We start from the raw sequence: 15,017 nt of genomic DNA on the forward strand, positions 1-15,017 counted from the left end.
AATGACCACAGAAAATTAGGTGGAGATGGCAAATATTCTTGGCAAAATGTGGACTATAGAAATATCAGGGAAGCTGACATGTTAGAACTGATTTATCATATGGGACAAGAGAATTTACCACATGATTATTTTCTCCATGAGGGAAGAGAAATGGCTTCATGGAGGCCACAAAGAATGTATTTGTAAGAGGAAGTCTGGTTCGTTTCAAAGGTCAGCAGTTGCCGTACTCCGTAGGCTACACCTAACAATGAAAGATGCTTCTGTGGAAATGGGCTTCCTATTAACAATGAGAATGAAGGAATTCTGAGACCACATGGCAGTACTTAACAATCATATAAGTGGGTATAGTTTTTATAGAGGATAGAAAGGCTAGAATGGCTATCAGAGTGATGGGACCCAGTGTGATATGTTGCAATATATGATAGTCTTCCTGGAGACAAGCTAAATGAACAATCTTCTAGGATGTACCCAGTATACATTTACAATAGAGAACTTCTAAGCACCAGGCTGACATCAGCCATATAATGGGAAGCCATGATCCCTTAACCTGTGTAAATATGTAAGTCACTTCATGTGTACGGTGCCCATTAATTGAATATGAGTCTTAGTCTCCCCCACAAAGCATCCCGCAATGTTACTGCCAGTATGTAATAAAAATTATCCAGATTTCACCCCAAACAACCTAAGGTCATTTACAAATGTAACTGTTCATTAAACAAAGAAGAATATCCAACTCTTTAAGGACTCTTAGATACAGGTTATCTAAGGTTATATCTAAGAGTTCTTAAAGAGTTTGTTCACTCAAACATGTCATCATGCTCTCTTTTGGTTAACTTATAAGATTACTGAGAGTGATTAATGGAGTTATGAACGTTTATCTCATAGTCAGCCCAATAATGTTTTGGCTTTACTTGTGGTTATTCTTCAGATGCTTAATCATATAATTGAGGATAATATACTTAGCAACAGGAAAAATTCTTAAGTTGTTATCCTATCTGAGACATTTGAGCAATTATTGTATGTATAATGATGCACAAGGTCAAAAAGCACAAATAATTTATGTGAATAGTTGGCCCAGAATCGTATGACAGTTGTCACTGTTGTATGGATGTCTCTTCATTAATTCACATCCATGGCCTCACTGGGGTTTTTTTGATAAGTTTCTGGAAAAGGAGGAAAATACTCAGGCTTGGTTCATGAATAGATTGGTAGACAAGTTGATGCTAACCAAAAATTGTGTGCAGTGGCACAACAGCACTACATTTGAATGGCATAAAGGAGAGTGGTGAAGGAAAACACTTTCAAAGGGCAGAGTTGTGAATAGCACTCTTGGTTGTTAACTTTGTTTGGAGGAGAAGTTGTCTGAAGTCTGTGGATATACATGGACTAGTGGACTTTGCTGAAAGGCCTGAATAATTTGTCAGTAGATGGAACTAGCAACTTTGTTAGAAGAGATGTAAGAAAGTCTGTGTGTGATGTGCTATTGAAGTGGACACAAAGGATGAAAAGTTCTGTGTCTCATGTTAATATTCACTAGAGAGTATTCACTTCAGAGGAGGGACTCAATAACCAGCTATAAATATATCTAAAAAGTATGTATGTGTGGATATCAGCCAGCCTTTGCTCTGCCATTGCTAGTCCAATGATCCCATAAATGAAGCCATAAAATCAGAGTTAGAGAGAAACGTGAGCCAAAAGTACAGGTTCTCTTATACCGAGGCAACTCTTGGTTTAAAAAAGAATGAAAAATAGTGTTATCCTTACTCCTAGAATGTTAACAATGTAATTATCAACTTTCAACTCTTCAGCTAACAGCAGCAGTAACTGATGCTGAGCACATAATATGGTAACTTGCATTTACATTAGGCAGCCCCTGCACATAATAAAGGGCAAAATAATTCCATCTAGATAAGACCCAACGTGGAATTACATTGATGTGTATTTTAGGATCACCCTATAAAATGTCTATTTTGGAATTGCACAAATAATCAAGAATTTCAAGAAAAGAAACTAATTAAAGTGTTTTCTGTGAGTCATTCAGAAAATAACTGAATTATTTAGAAAGTTTCTCACATTAAATGTGAACTTTTATAATTGTACACAGAGCCTGAATTAATACTTTACGTAGCTTTCATACTGCTTACACATATAATTAATTGTTTATGTATATTTCTTCACTTCATATTGAAATAAAAAATCATAATTTAGTTGGCAATGACATGAAGTTATTGACAAAGAAGTTGACTAAATAAATGTCACATAACCTGTAAGTTGCTTAGTTTGGACTGTTGAAGGCGTGTTTGGGCACTCTGGGACAATTACTCCATTCTAGCAAAGCACTTAGTAAATAAATGGCTTTATCTCTAATCAGAAATAACTGATGATTAGATTTGAAACTGCTTCTGAATTAAGACCTTGATAACGGCCTTTCGAATCTGCTTAGTCTTCACACTGTAGATAATAGGGTTGAGCACAGGAGGGATTAGCAGAAATACATTGGCCATGATGGTGTGGACAAATGGAGGTGCTGAATGGCCATAGTGATGGACAAGAGACAAACTGATGAGAGGGATGTAGAAGATGGCAACAGCACTGATGTGGGATGTGCAGGTGTTGAAGGCTTTCTGCCTCTCCTCTGAGGAAGCGATGCTGAGGACAGATCGAATGATCAGGATATAGGAGAGCAGGATACAAGGGCAGTCAAACCCTGTAGTGGAGAAAAGCGCAAACAGACCAAGGATGCTGTTGATCCTGTTGTCTGTGCAGGAGAGTTGGATGAGATCAACATGGTAGCAGTAAGAATGTAAAAGGACCATAGAACTGCAGAAGGACAACCTCTTCACAAAGACCACAACTGGCAACCTGACGGCAACATTTCTTATCAACATGCTTATCCCAATCTTGGCAATTCGGGCATTGGTAAAAATGGTAGTGTATCTCAGTGGGTCACAGATGGTCACAAAACGATCAAAGGCCATGGCTAGTAGAACCCCAGACTCTATGAAAGTAAATCCATGTAGAAAGAACATCTGAGCAATGCAGGTATTTAGGCTGATTTCTTGGGCTTCAAACCAGAAGACACCAAAGGTAGTAGAAAGTGTGCACAGGGACAAGCTCAGGTCTGTGACTGAAAGCATAGAGAGGAAACAATACATAGGCTTATGGAGGCTCTGTTCACAGAGGACCACAAACAGGATCATGCTATTTCCAGAGAGGGCGACAACATACAGGAGACAAAAAGGGATAGAGATCCAGCCACTGGGTGGCTTTGAGGCCTGGAATGCCAGTCAGGAAAAAGATCAGAGGCTGAGCATTGCTATTATTGAGGACCAACATAGGGAAAGACTGAGAAGACAGGGATGTTTCAGTCATTTAACATAACACATAATACGTAGCTTATCACTTATAACATCTCTTTGGCACTTCAAGACTCACTGAGTTATTATTTCTAATTTTCAAATAACTTGAATTTTATTTTAGTTTCCCAGAGCTGCACATTTCTCTCCAAGTCTGTCAGTGTTTCACATTTATTGAGAAAAGTGAATTCCCTGAACAGTGCCACATCAAATTTTCTTAAGTATATTAAGTCTATAATTCTCCTTAGTAGCAATAAACATTACAATTAAGTTATGTCTGCCAATATAAATCCCTAGTAAAATACCTAAACAATATTATGAGAAATCTGGTTCCCAGTACTTGTTCAAAATTTTGATTCTGGAATAAAACACTGAGCAAACTAAGTCATGTTTGAAATGTGAATGTTTTTATACTTCCTTTGAAAATATCCAGAAGAATGCCAAAAACATCCCTGGGACACACAGGCCCACATATGTGGTAATAGGGTGGTCCAAAAAAACGCCCTAAGAAAAATAAATATTGATCCCACTTGTTTGGAGCTCGCTGTGTTGTTGACATTTTATATGCATTATATAATTTCATCCATACACCAACTCTTGGAGATAGATCGTACATGAATTTTGCAGATGAGCAAACTAAGACTCAGCAAAAATCATCCAATGTTATCTTTATAAAGCACTGCCTAAATATTGAGAGAAAGCACAACAGTAAGAAAGTTGGAGAAAAGAGAGAGACAAAGATGACAGAGGAGGAAGAAAAGAAGGAGGAGAAAGAGAAAGACTAGTGAAGGTGGAGGCAGGTAAGAGCAGAAGGGGGAAGAGGAAGAAAGAGCAAGAGGAGGAGGAGGAATCGGAGGAAGAAGGGAGGGAGTGGGGAAGAAGGGAAAGAAGAAAGGGAAGGAATGGAGGAAAAAAGGCAAATCTTGCCATAATTTTACTACAATAAATTAAGCACTACACTATGATAAATAATACCACAGGCTAGTATCAAAATTCAAAAAAACACAATAGCCGGCATTTCTTGAACATGTGCCATGTGCCAGACACAATTATCTTCATATCCATAATATGATCCAATCATTATAATTATTCAACAAAGAAAATAAATTTCTTATCCCTAATAAACATATGAAGAAGCTGATATTTACATTGATTAATTTGCCCCAAATTATGCAGTTAGGCAGTAGAAGAACTGAGGATGAAACCTGCATGTCTAACCTCAATGCCTTCACTCCATAAAGCTGAGGAATGCATAAAAGGAATTTCTAAACCAGTCTGACAAAGGCTCCATCCAGGTATATGATTTTAAGGAGACATACTATGGTCAGTGTGGCATCTTTGGAGGGGAGTCTGATGTGTCAAATGTTAATTCCATGTGAATTGTGGAGATATGAAGCTCTTTCGGCTTCTCTGGAAAGTAGTCTTAATATTGATAGTTCCTATATGCAAAGGGCCAAGAAAATCAGGTATCCAGGCTATATCCACTATGGAAAATAACACCAAAATGGAACTGTCAAATTCAGTTGAGGCCAGGCACAGGGCTCACGCCTGTTATCCCAACACTTTGGGAGGCTGAGGCGGGAGGATCACTTGAGCCCAGGAGTTCAAGACAGCATGGGTAACATAGGGAAACCCCATCTCTACAAAAAGTTTACAAATTAGCCAGGCAAGGTGGTACATGCCTGTGGGTCCCAACTACCTGGTAAGCTGAAGTAGGAGAATTTCTTGAGCCCAGAAGTCAAGATTGCAGTGAGTCATGGTTGTGTCACTGTACTCCAGCCTGAGTGACAGAGAGAAACCCTGTCTCAAAAAGAAAAAAACAAAAAAAAAAAACAAAAAAAATCAGTTGACTCATTTCAGTGACCATCTAATTCTTTCAACAACACATATTTTGTTGATGATTCTGGAAATTTTCTCCCCCTCATTATTTTATGATACCAATCTCTCTTAATATTCTCCCACTAGTCAGCTCTTTATCTGACTATTCTCAGTTTTCTTATTTCTTTCCCCCGTCCCTTCAGGGTACCTTATGTTTTCCAACCTTGTATTTGACATTCTTTAGAGATGTACCCTTTGCCTATTCTCAAGTCACTTGTAAAATTATCTCCCCCATTTTCACAGCCTCATATTTCACCTATACAATAATAAATTTCAAAAGAATTTCTGAAAATCAGTTTTGGCGTTCAGGTTCCATGTCTGAAGATAAAACTTTATTCTGGACATTTCCATCTAGATTTTTCGTGGGTAAATAAAAAAACCTCATATCTTCAAAACCAAATTGATTATGTTCTCTTACAACTGTTTTTCCTCCTATACCATCTTCTGTATAAAGCTTATAACTTTCATAAAAATGACCCAATTTTCTAAATCAGAAATCTAGGAGTCATCCTGTGCTCTTATTTTTTAACCAACACCTGTTCCAATCTTTTCTATTCAACCTCTAATATCTCTCTTTATTCTTCCAACTTGTCTTTATCTGAGCACAAAATACTCTTTTCCAAATCAACTCACTGTCTAACCTGGACTATTGAATTAGCCTAATACTGTATTTTATTAATATAGTAACATTAATATAATAATATAAAATGAAAGACTCCAAAAGCAATAACAGCATCCATTTATTAAGTACTTTCTCTATTCTAGAAACACATAAATGAGAAAAACAATCTTTTAAACTGAATAACAATGATAATATCACATAGCAGAAACTGTGAGGCAAGATGACATCCAAAACAACTTATAGCTTGAAGACTATAGGAAAAAATGCTGGAAAAATATTAAGTTTCTAAGTTCTCAGTTTAAGAAGCTAGGATTATAATTAAATAAATGTCAAAAGAAGCAATTAACAAACATGAAAGGCATAAATAAATGAGTTAAAAATAAAACCAGGCCGGGCGCGGTGGCTCAAGCCTGTAATCCCAGCACTTTGGGAGGCCGAGGCGGGCGGATCACAAGGTCAGGAGATCGAGACCACAGTGAAACCCCGTCTCTACTAAAAATACAAAAAATTAGCCGGGCGCGGTGGCGGGCGCCTGTAGTCCTAGCTACTCAGGAGGCTGAGGCAGGAGAATGGCGTGAACCCAGGAGGCGGAGCTTGCAGTGAGCCGAGATCGCGCCACTGCACTCCAGCCTGGGCAACAGCGTGAGACTCCGTCTCAAAAAATAAATAAATAAATAAATAAATAAATAAATAAATAAAACCAAAGTTGATTATTTAAAAAGAATATAATGAATCTTTTTTCAAAGACAGTCAAGAACATTTTACAAAAAGGATGAAAAATGAAAATAATAGTAAAGCTATGATTAGAGAAATATAACTTTAAATATAATGAATAATATGCAAAATTATGATAATATGTTTGATGACATATATAAAATAGATGATTTTATAAGAAAACATCAATCACCAAACTAGCCTAAAAAATAAAATCTAGCATAGAAGAAATGGTAATGATGGAAAAAATATTTACCAATAAAGCAAATAAGAGTATGTGTTTTGATTTTTGAGTTCTACAAATGTTAAAGAAGAGATTATTTCTTTCTTTTCAAACTTATCTAGCCCAGAAGAAATATTTGTTAGCAAACTACTTGCTGATATATCACTAATTCCCACACCCTTTAATCTGAGCCTGTCACTCTGAACCCTGCTTCCCAATATTTCTACCCCTGATTTGCAGTCCTTTGTCTCTGAGCACTTGCCTCTCCACTTCCCATTCCTCCCTTTCTACTCTCTCTTGCCCCCAGTTTAGGCCTCAACAGTCTCTGCCTTCTTGGTCTGCTTTTTCTCACACTCTCATACCTTACTTGGCTCCCAACAGAGGAAGACATGCCCTTTCTACTCACTGTCCAGCCAAGTGTATTTGTAGATGTCTCTTAGACCTGGCCTTCCCTAAGAAGCCCTGCATATAACCCAACCGTGATGCCAACAGACACTTGGGACTCGACCCTAGGTGTACTGACTAGAAATTCCCAGGAGATTCCTCACAGTAGACTGAAGCAGATCCAAATAATATGTTTACAGCTTCCTTTTAATTATTGTATTATCTTTATAATATTTTAAATGGATATAAATTTTTTTTCCATTTTTTCCCCAAAATATGAAAAAGTTTTGTAGATTTTCATTTGTTGATTGTTTGTTTGTTTTTTAAGATGCAGTCTCACTCCAGTCTCACTCCAGACTGCAGTGCAATGGCACAATCATGGCTCACTGCAGCCTTGACCTCCCAAGCTCAAGCAATCCTTCCACCTCAGCATCCCTAGCAACTTGGACTACAGGTGCATACCGCCACATCTGTCTTTATGTATTTATTTATTTTGTAGAGAAAGGGTCCCATTACATTGTCCAGTCCGATCTCAAACTCCTAGGCTCAAGATATCCTCCAGCGTTGGCCTCCCAAAGTGCTGAAATTACAGGCGTAAATCACCATGCTCAACCTCCATTAACTTTAAACTCTACTTCCTGCTACGCAGAGTGCAAGGAATAAATGCCCTTACACTTTCCTTCTTCTCTTCCCTCTCCTTTCCCAAATTTAGTCCCCTGTAGTATAATACTTTCCTAGGCCATATATAAAAATTTACATACAATTTTATAGCTATGATTATATATTTGTTTAGGTTATTCGAGCTTCAAAAGCAACAAAAAAATTATTAAAATATAATTAAATAATTATTCAACACGGAATACATACATATATGGTATGATTAGAAAAATAATGACACATCATCCTATGTCACTAAACATGCCACTATAAAAGAAGGCACCTCGGCCGGGCGCGGTGGCTCACGCCTGTAATCCCAGCACTTTGGGAGGCCGAGGCAGGCAGATCACGAGCTCAGGAGATCGAGACCATCCCGGCTAACACGGTGAAACCCCGTCCCTATCGAAAATACAAAAAATTAGCCGGGCGTGGTGACGGGCGCCTGTAGTCCCAGCTACTCTGGAGGCTGAGCCAGGAGAATGGCGTGAACCTGGGAGGCGGAGCTTGCAGTGAGCCGAGATAGCGCCACTGCACTCCCGCCTGGTTAATAGGGCGAGACTCCATCTCAAAAAAAAAAAAAAAAAAAAAAAAAAAAAAAGGCACCCATTCATCAAAAGAAAATCAATTTTTTCCTTTAATATTAGTTCAGTGGTCCATAATCATGTCAATTTTCTGTTTATTTTGGACCATAGTTTCTGGAACAACTTTTATGTTGTCTCTAGAATTTAAATTATCTTTCGTTTTGTCTGATGACCGAGAAAAGAAAAGCTTTTTTTTTTTTTTTTTTTTTAGATTATCTCACAAATGACTTAAAGAGAGGAACTGCAATAATAATAGTAGAGGACTTCATGAACAAATCACCCAGACGGAAAACCAATAAAGAAACATTGGATTTAAATTACACTCTAGACCAAACGGACCTAACAGACATTTCATCCAGCAGTTGCAGAATGCATATTCTTCTAGATTGCATATGAAACATTCTCCAGGATAGATCATCTGTTAGGCCACAGAACCAATCTTAACAAATTTGAGAAGATCAAAATCATATCAAGTATTATTTCTGAAAACAATGGTATAAAACTAGAAATCAATATAGAGAAACCGTGGAAAATACAAATGCATTGAAATTAAACATCTTCCTGAACAACCAATAAGTTGATAAAAAATCAACAGAAAAATTAAAAAATTTATTTAGACAAATGAAAATGGAAGTACAATATACAAATACCTATGGGACAGCAAAAGCGGTATGGGAGGGACGTTTACAGCAATAAAAGCCTACATCAAAAAAAGTAGAAAGATCTCAAATTACAGTTATTTGTTCATAAGGAAAATTAAATGCTTGTAAAATTGAGTGAACATGTAAATATCCTCAAGATCTTGTTAAAATGAAAATTCTGACTCGTAAGGACTGAAATGGAGCCTGAATTCTGAATTTCTGACATCACTCATATCTGAGGCCATATTTTGTGCAACATTCTAATATGTTCTGCGTTTCTTGAGGCATGTCAGATTGTTGTAGTCCTGGAATTATTTTACATAGCATCCAAAAGTAGTTTTAATTTATACTCGGTTATCAATTGTTGAAATTTATTATATACCAATTTCATTTGCTAAAGCATATATTCCAGGATTTTTCATTTCAAAAAAAGTATGTAAATGATAAATTTGCTGTGTTCCCTGTCTAAAACTTCTTTCTTTTTTTTTTTGTTATACTTCATTGCTGTACTGACTATGTGAAAAATAAATAAATCTAGAGACCCCAAAATCACTAAGCCAAAAGAAAAAGTCAGGCTGGGAACTGTATCAGGCAAACCTGCCTCCCATTTTATTCCTGTAAAAGGTAGCTACAACGTTAAAAAAACTACATACCTGCCTTCTCTGTGGGCCGCAAGATCTTTACCCTAAAACAGTTCTGCTGAATTTCACCCTGGCAATGAAAATTGATAGCTTATCTTCAAGGCTGTGAAAAAAGGAACAGAACTGGAAGTCATCCCTTTGCTCACCTGAGACAAATGCACATCTGCCCTATTGCTTATGTAAAAATGCAGATTCACTGAGTCAGACTAAGGCATAAGTGACTACTCCCCTACCCACTCCCTCATGTGTAAATTGTGTATTTAGTGAAAGGTTGATCAAAAGAATGCAATCTTTTGTATCTTATCTTCCCATGACCTGGAAGCTCCTACTTTGAGTTGTCCTGCCTGTCCAGACCAATAAAATATATATCTTAAACTTATTGATTGATGTCTCATGCCTCCCTAAAATGTATAAAAGCAAGCTGTACCCCGACTATGTTGGGCACAAGTCATCAGGACCTCCCGAAGCTGTGCCACAGGTGTGTCCTTAACCTTGGCAAAATAAATTTTCTACATTGATTGAGACCTGTCTCGGATACTTTTGGTTCACAACTATATGCAGAATTACTGTGCTCTAATTTTCTCTAAACATTTTTAAGGGTTAGTTTCTTAATACAGTGGATAAGGCTACCGGTTCTCCTTGCTGGCTACAGAGCCAGTAGTTTTATCCACTGTATTAAACTAACCCTTTTAAACGCTCAGAAAAAAACTACTTAGAGCATAATAACCCTTAGAACACAACCTGGTTTGTAGAAACTGTTTGAAAATCTCACCAATTCACTGTTAAGTCTGCGTAGACTAAAACGAATTTTACTGGGTTTTTTTGTAGGTCATCTTTCCCCCAACTATATTAAAGCATTAGATTCTGCTCCTTATTTACTCTTCATCATGTGCTTCATACTTCCACAATACTATTTCTGTATTTGCTTTTTTTCAGTTCTTCATTCTTTTTTATTTTTGATGAACAGCATTCTATTGCATAAGTGTGGCAAATTTTGTTTAATCTTTGATTGACAGATATTTGGGTTGTTTCCACATTTTAGGTGTTATGAATACAGCTGCTATAAGCATCTTCAGACATTTTTGGTGGATGTATAAACCATTTATTTGAAGTATGCAACTAGAAGTGAAATTGCTCATTCAAAAGGAGTTGTAGTTTTATTAGAAATTGCTAAAGAGATTCAATTTATGAGTGCTCCAATTGCTCCTCATTTTTACCAATACTTAGTGTTTTCAGTGCACTTAATTTAGCTGTTTTAATTAGGTTTATATTGTTAAATTGTTACAGTTTAAACTTTCATTTCCCTAATGAATAATAATGCTGAATAATAATAATAAACCTTTTCATATGTTCATTGGCCATTTTTCTTCCTCTTATTGTACAGGGCCTGTTTAAACCATTTGCTTGTATTTTTCATGAGTTGGTTGTCCTTTTTATTGATTATGGGGCTTTCTTTGTCAGATATATGCATTCTGAATGTTTTCTCTGTCTGTGACTTGACTTTTCACTTTTGTGTTGGTCTCTTTTGAAGTAGTATTTTTTCATTTTGATGACGATCAATTGTTGATCTTCTTTTCTATTGTGGCTAATGACTTTTGTGTCCCGTATAAGAAATCTGCTTTCCCCAAGTTCATGAAAATATTGCTGTACTTTTTTAAAGAAGCTCTATAGCTTTAGCTTTCAAATTTAGGTTTATTTTACGCCTCAAGTAAAGATATTTTACTTTGAGGTAGAAGGTGAGTTTCACTTTGTTTTTTCAGACAGATATCCAATTGTTCTAGCACCATAAAAACATTGTTCTGTCACTGAATAGAATTGATTCTTCTATTGAAAATTAATTACTGGCAGGGTGTGGTAACTCACACCTGTAATCCTAGCACTTTGGGAGGCCAAGGAGGTGAATAGCTTGAACCTAGGGGTTTGAGAACAGTCTGCTGGGCAACATAGCAAGACCCCATCTCTTAAAAAAAAAAGGAAATCAATTACTGAAACACTTAAAGCTATTTCTGGTTTTTCAATAATGTATTGATCTATCTTTACATAAATATAAGGCTACCCTTCGGGTAAGTGTCTAGATAAACGATTTCATTAAAACTATTTAAAAGTTCACTGGTGCATATGAAGTATAACTATTTACAGATGATGACATATAATAATAGATTAACATGGTGGCAGGCACCTGTAATCCCAGCTACTTGGGAGACTGAGGCAGGAGAATCTCTTGAACCCAGATACTGGAGTTTACAGTAAGCTGAGATTGCACAACTGCACTCCAGCCTAGGCAACGTAGTGAGACTATATCTCCAAAAAAAAAAAAAAAAAAAATCAACGAATTAAAGTGTATTTATTGGTGTATTCATTTTCCAGTACTCAGATAATTAAGTACTATAAACTAAGTGATCAAACAACAGTAATTTGTTGTGTTACAGTTCTGGTTAGAAGCCCAAGTTCAAGGTGTTTGGCTCTTTCTGTTGGCCATGAGAGAGAATTTGTCTCATGTCTCTCTCTTACCTTCTGGTGATTGGCTGGAAACCTTGACTTTTAAATGCATCACCTTGCTCTCTGCTTTGTCTACATGGCATTCTTGTGTATGTATCTCTGTATTCAAATTATTCTTTATATAAGGAATCCAGGTTTAGGAACTCATCATACTCCAGTAAGACCACATCTTAATTTAACAAATTATATCTGCATCTACCCTACTCCTAAGTAAAGTTACATTCTGAGGTATGGAGGGTTAGGGCATCAACATATGAATTTTCGGGAGGACACAATTCAAATAGTAACAGTTTTCCAATCAGGGTACATTCATTTTCTTGCTTTTACAATGTCTAGGACTTTCACTACATTGTTGAGATCAACAGGATTCTCCCTAAAATTAGAGAAGGCAGAGCATAAACTTCTATATTTCCCATCCTATCAGATTTGATTTCCCTACTTGAATATGGAAATGAGCCCTAGATGGCAGAGAGAAAGCTGGTAAGAGCACCATGCTCGGGTGAGTAAGAAGAAATAAGGTAGGCGAAAGCCATCTCATGTTACCCTTCCACAGGTCAAATCTTCAAAATCAAGCTAGGAAATTCTTCTTCCTGGGGAGATGCAGAAAGTGACAAAAGAGCTTTACTACAGCTTAGAGGAAAGAATCCGAACAATATAGTCAGACAAGGAGGTCAAATATTATTGTTGTAATTATTACACTTTTTTAACATAATATCCCTGCTCAATTAAAGAGAGACAAGTGTAAAAATATTTTGGAGTATTTTGTTTATTTTATTTTATTTTAAGACAGAGTTTCACTCTGTCACTCAGGCTGGAGTGCAGTGGTGCGATGTTGGCTCACTACAACCTCTGTCTCCCAGGTTCAAGCATTTCTCCTGCCTCAATATCCTGAATAGCTGGGATTACAGGCACCCGCCACCACACCCCGCTAATTTTTGTGTTTTTATTGGAGACGGGGTTTCACCATGTTGGCCAGGCTGGTCTCAAACTCCTGACCTCAAGTGATCTGCCCACCTCAGCCTCCCAAAGTACTTAGATTACAGGCATGAGCCACCGCACCCGGCCTATTTTGGGGTTTTGTGAATACCCAGATAAAGTTGGTTACCATGAACTTGAAACAATCTAATTATTTGTGGGGTCTTTTTTTTTTTTACCCCACAAATAATTTTTTTAATTTTTTTTTTAGCAGTTAGTGACATACGTATATTAAGAGACAATTATATTTTGAATGGTGGATGTGATGGAAATATTTAGATATTGAGATTTTTCACATTAGTAAGGTTGAAATGATTAACTTTAAGAACTATATTTTATACAAAGAGCTTTAAAAGAAAAGAAGGTTAAAGTGATATATAGTGTGTATATATATGTGTGTGTGTGGGTGGGTGTGTGTGTGTTGTGTGTATATATGTGAAAAAAAAGAAGAAAATCTCAGGATCCCAAATTTACTATGCCGAAAGGGAAAAGTTAAGCTTCAAAGCTAAATTACACACACATATCTGCCTTTCCTTTTGTTCCTAAACATAGTTACAGAAAGAAGGCTGTATGTCTCCACAGAAGGCCTCCCTCAGCCTGACAATGTAAATTAACAGCCTGTCATCATAGGTTCGTGTTAAGAGGAAACTATAAATCATCCCCGCATCCACCCTGAAACAAACGCTTATTTGACTGCTTCCTCTACTTTATGCTTACCTTATGTCAAGTGCAGATTTAATGAGTGTGAAATACATAGATTGCTCCCTCTAACCAACCCTTTTCACCCGCAACATACTGGATTCAGTAGCCTAATCAAAGCCTCACAAGAATGTGATCATATCCTACCTCTTTTTTTCTTTCCCCTTTCCCCTCCTGCCCACTTTTCCCCTTTGATCATTGAAGCCCTCACAATCCTCTTCAGAAGTACAGGCCATGCGTTCTATTGTGACTGTGTCTCTTTCTCCTAGGCATGTGTCCTCAACCTTGGCAAAATAAACCTCTAAATGGATTGAGACTTGCCTCAGTCATTTTCTTTGGTTTCACATATTTATCTCTTTATATAATACAAATACCTTATATACGTCTGTATAATATTTATGTTACATATCATATACTACATATACACATCATATACTACATATATACACGTATACATATATATACACACACCAACATATTTCTACATAGATATAATGAATTGTCTCAGAATTCTCACGTCAATATCCCCAACAACCTTTTTTTCCAACAAAAGTTTCTTTCTAAACATCCTTTCTGCCCTGCCATCGTAACCCTACAATTGCAGATTGGCGTGATTGTAAGTTTATCGTAACCAACTTTACTGGGCTCTCAAAACTGCCCAGAAACCTTGGTACATTCCAGTGGAAACTGGGCTTCGACAAAGGGCTGCGAGCCAGGTTTAGAGTCCTCAATGCATCCTGGAGAGGCACCAGCTTTAGAAAGACTCAAATGATGAGGGGCCTCTGGGAACATCAATCAGAGAAATTCTGACATTTCTACTATATGCTCCTTTCACCTTGAAATCCCCTACTAAACTTAAAAAGTAGTGTGGTTAGCCTGATAAATGCTTTCCACAAGGGCCTGGGTAATGCCTGCTTGGAGTCCAGTGGCATTTGGGACTGTGGAAGAGTCAGAAATGAAACAGAAACACCACAGATCCTATCCTGAATGTCACATTCTGTTGAAAGAGAAAAGTATCTCTAAAAAAAAACAAGAAGAAAAAGAAGACAAAGGGACCTGAATTTTGTTCTGCTTCCTATATACTGAGAACATCACATACCTAAGTTAAAGGAAATAAACAACAAAAAGAAATAAAGAAAAATCATTT

At 37.0% G+C, this 15,017-nt stretch overlaps 2 protein-coding genes across 2 annotated transcripts in view; both read right to left on the minus strand.

Moving 5' to 3' along the window:
* MMP26 (matrix metallopeptidase 26) overlaps positions 1-15,017 on the minus strand; it is a 370,667-nt gene that overhangs the window by 228,400 nt on the left and 127,250 nt on the right. The window lies entirely within an intron of this gene.
* Positions 2,385-3,336, minus strand: OR51F2 (olfactory receptor family 51 subfamily F member 2). The gene is given in 2 exon segments (XM_015435388.3): positions 2,385-3,257; positions 3,259-3,336. Coding segments are annotated over 2 exon segments (951 nt in total).

Source organism: Macaca fascicularis, chromosome 14 (assembly GCF_037993035.2).
Source record: "Macaca fascicularis isolate 582-1 chromosome 14, T2T-MFA8v1.1".
Classification (NCBI taxonomy): Eukaryota; Metazoa; Chordata; class Mammalia; order Primates; family Cercopithecidae; genus Macaca; species Macaca fascicularis.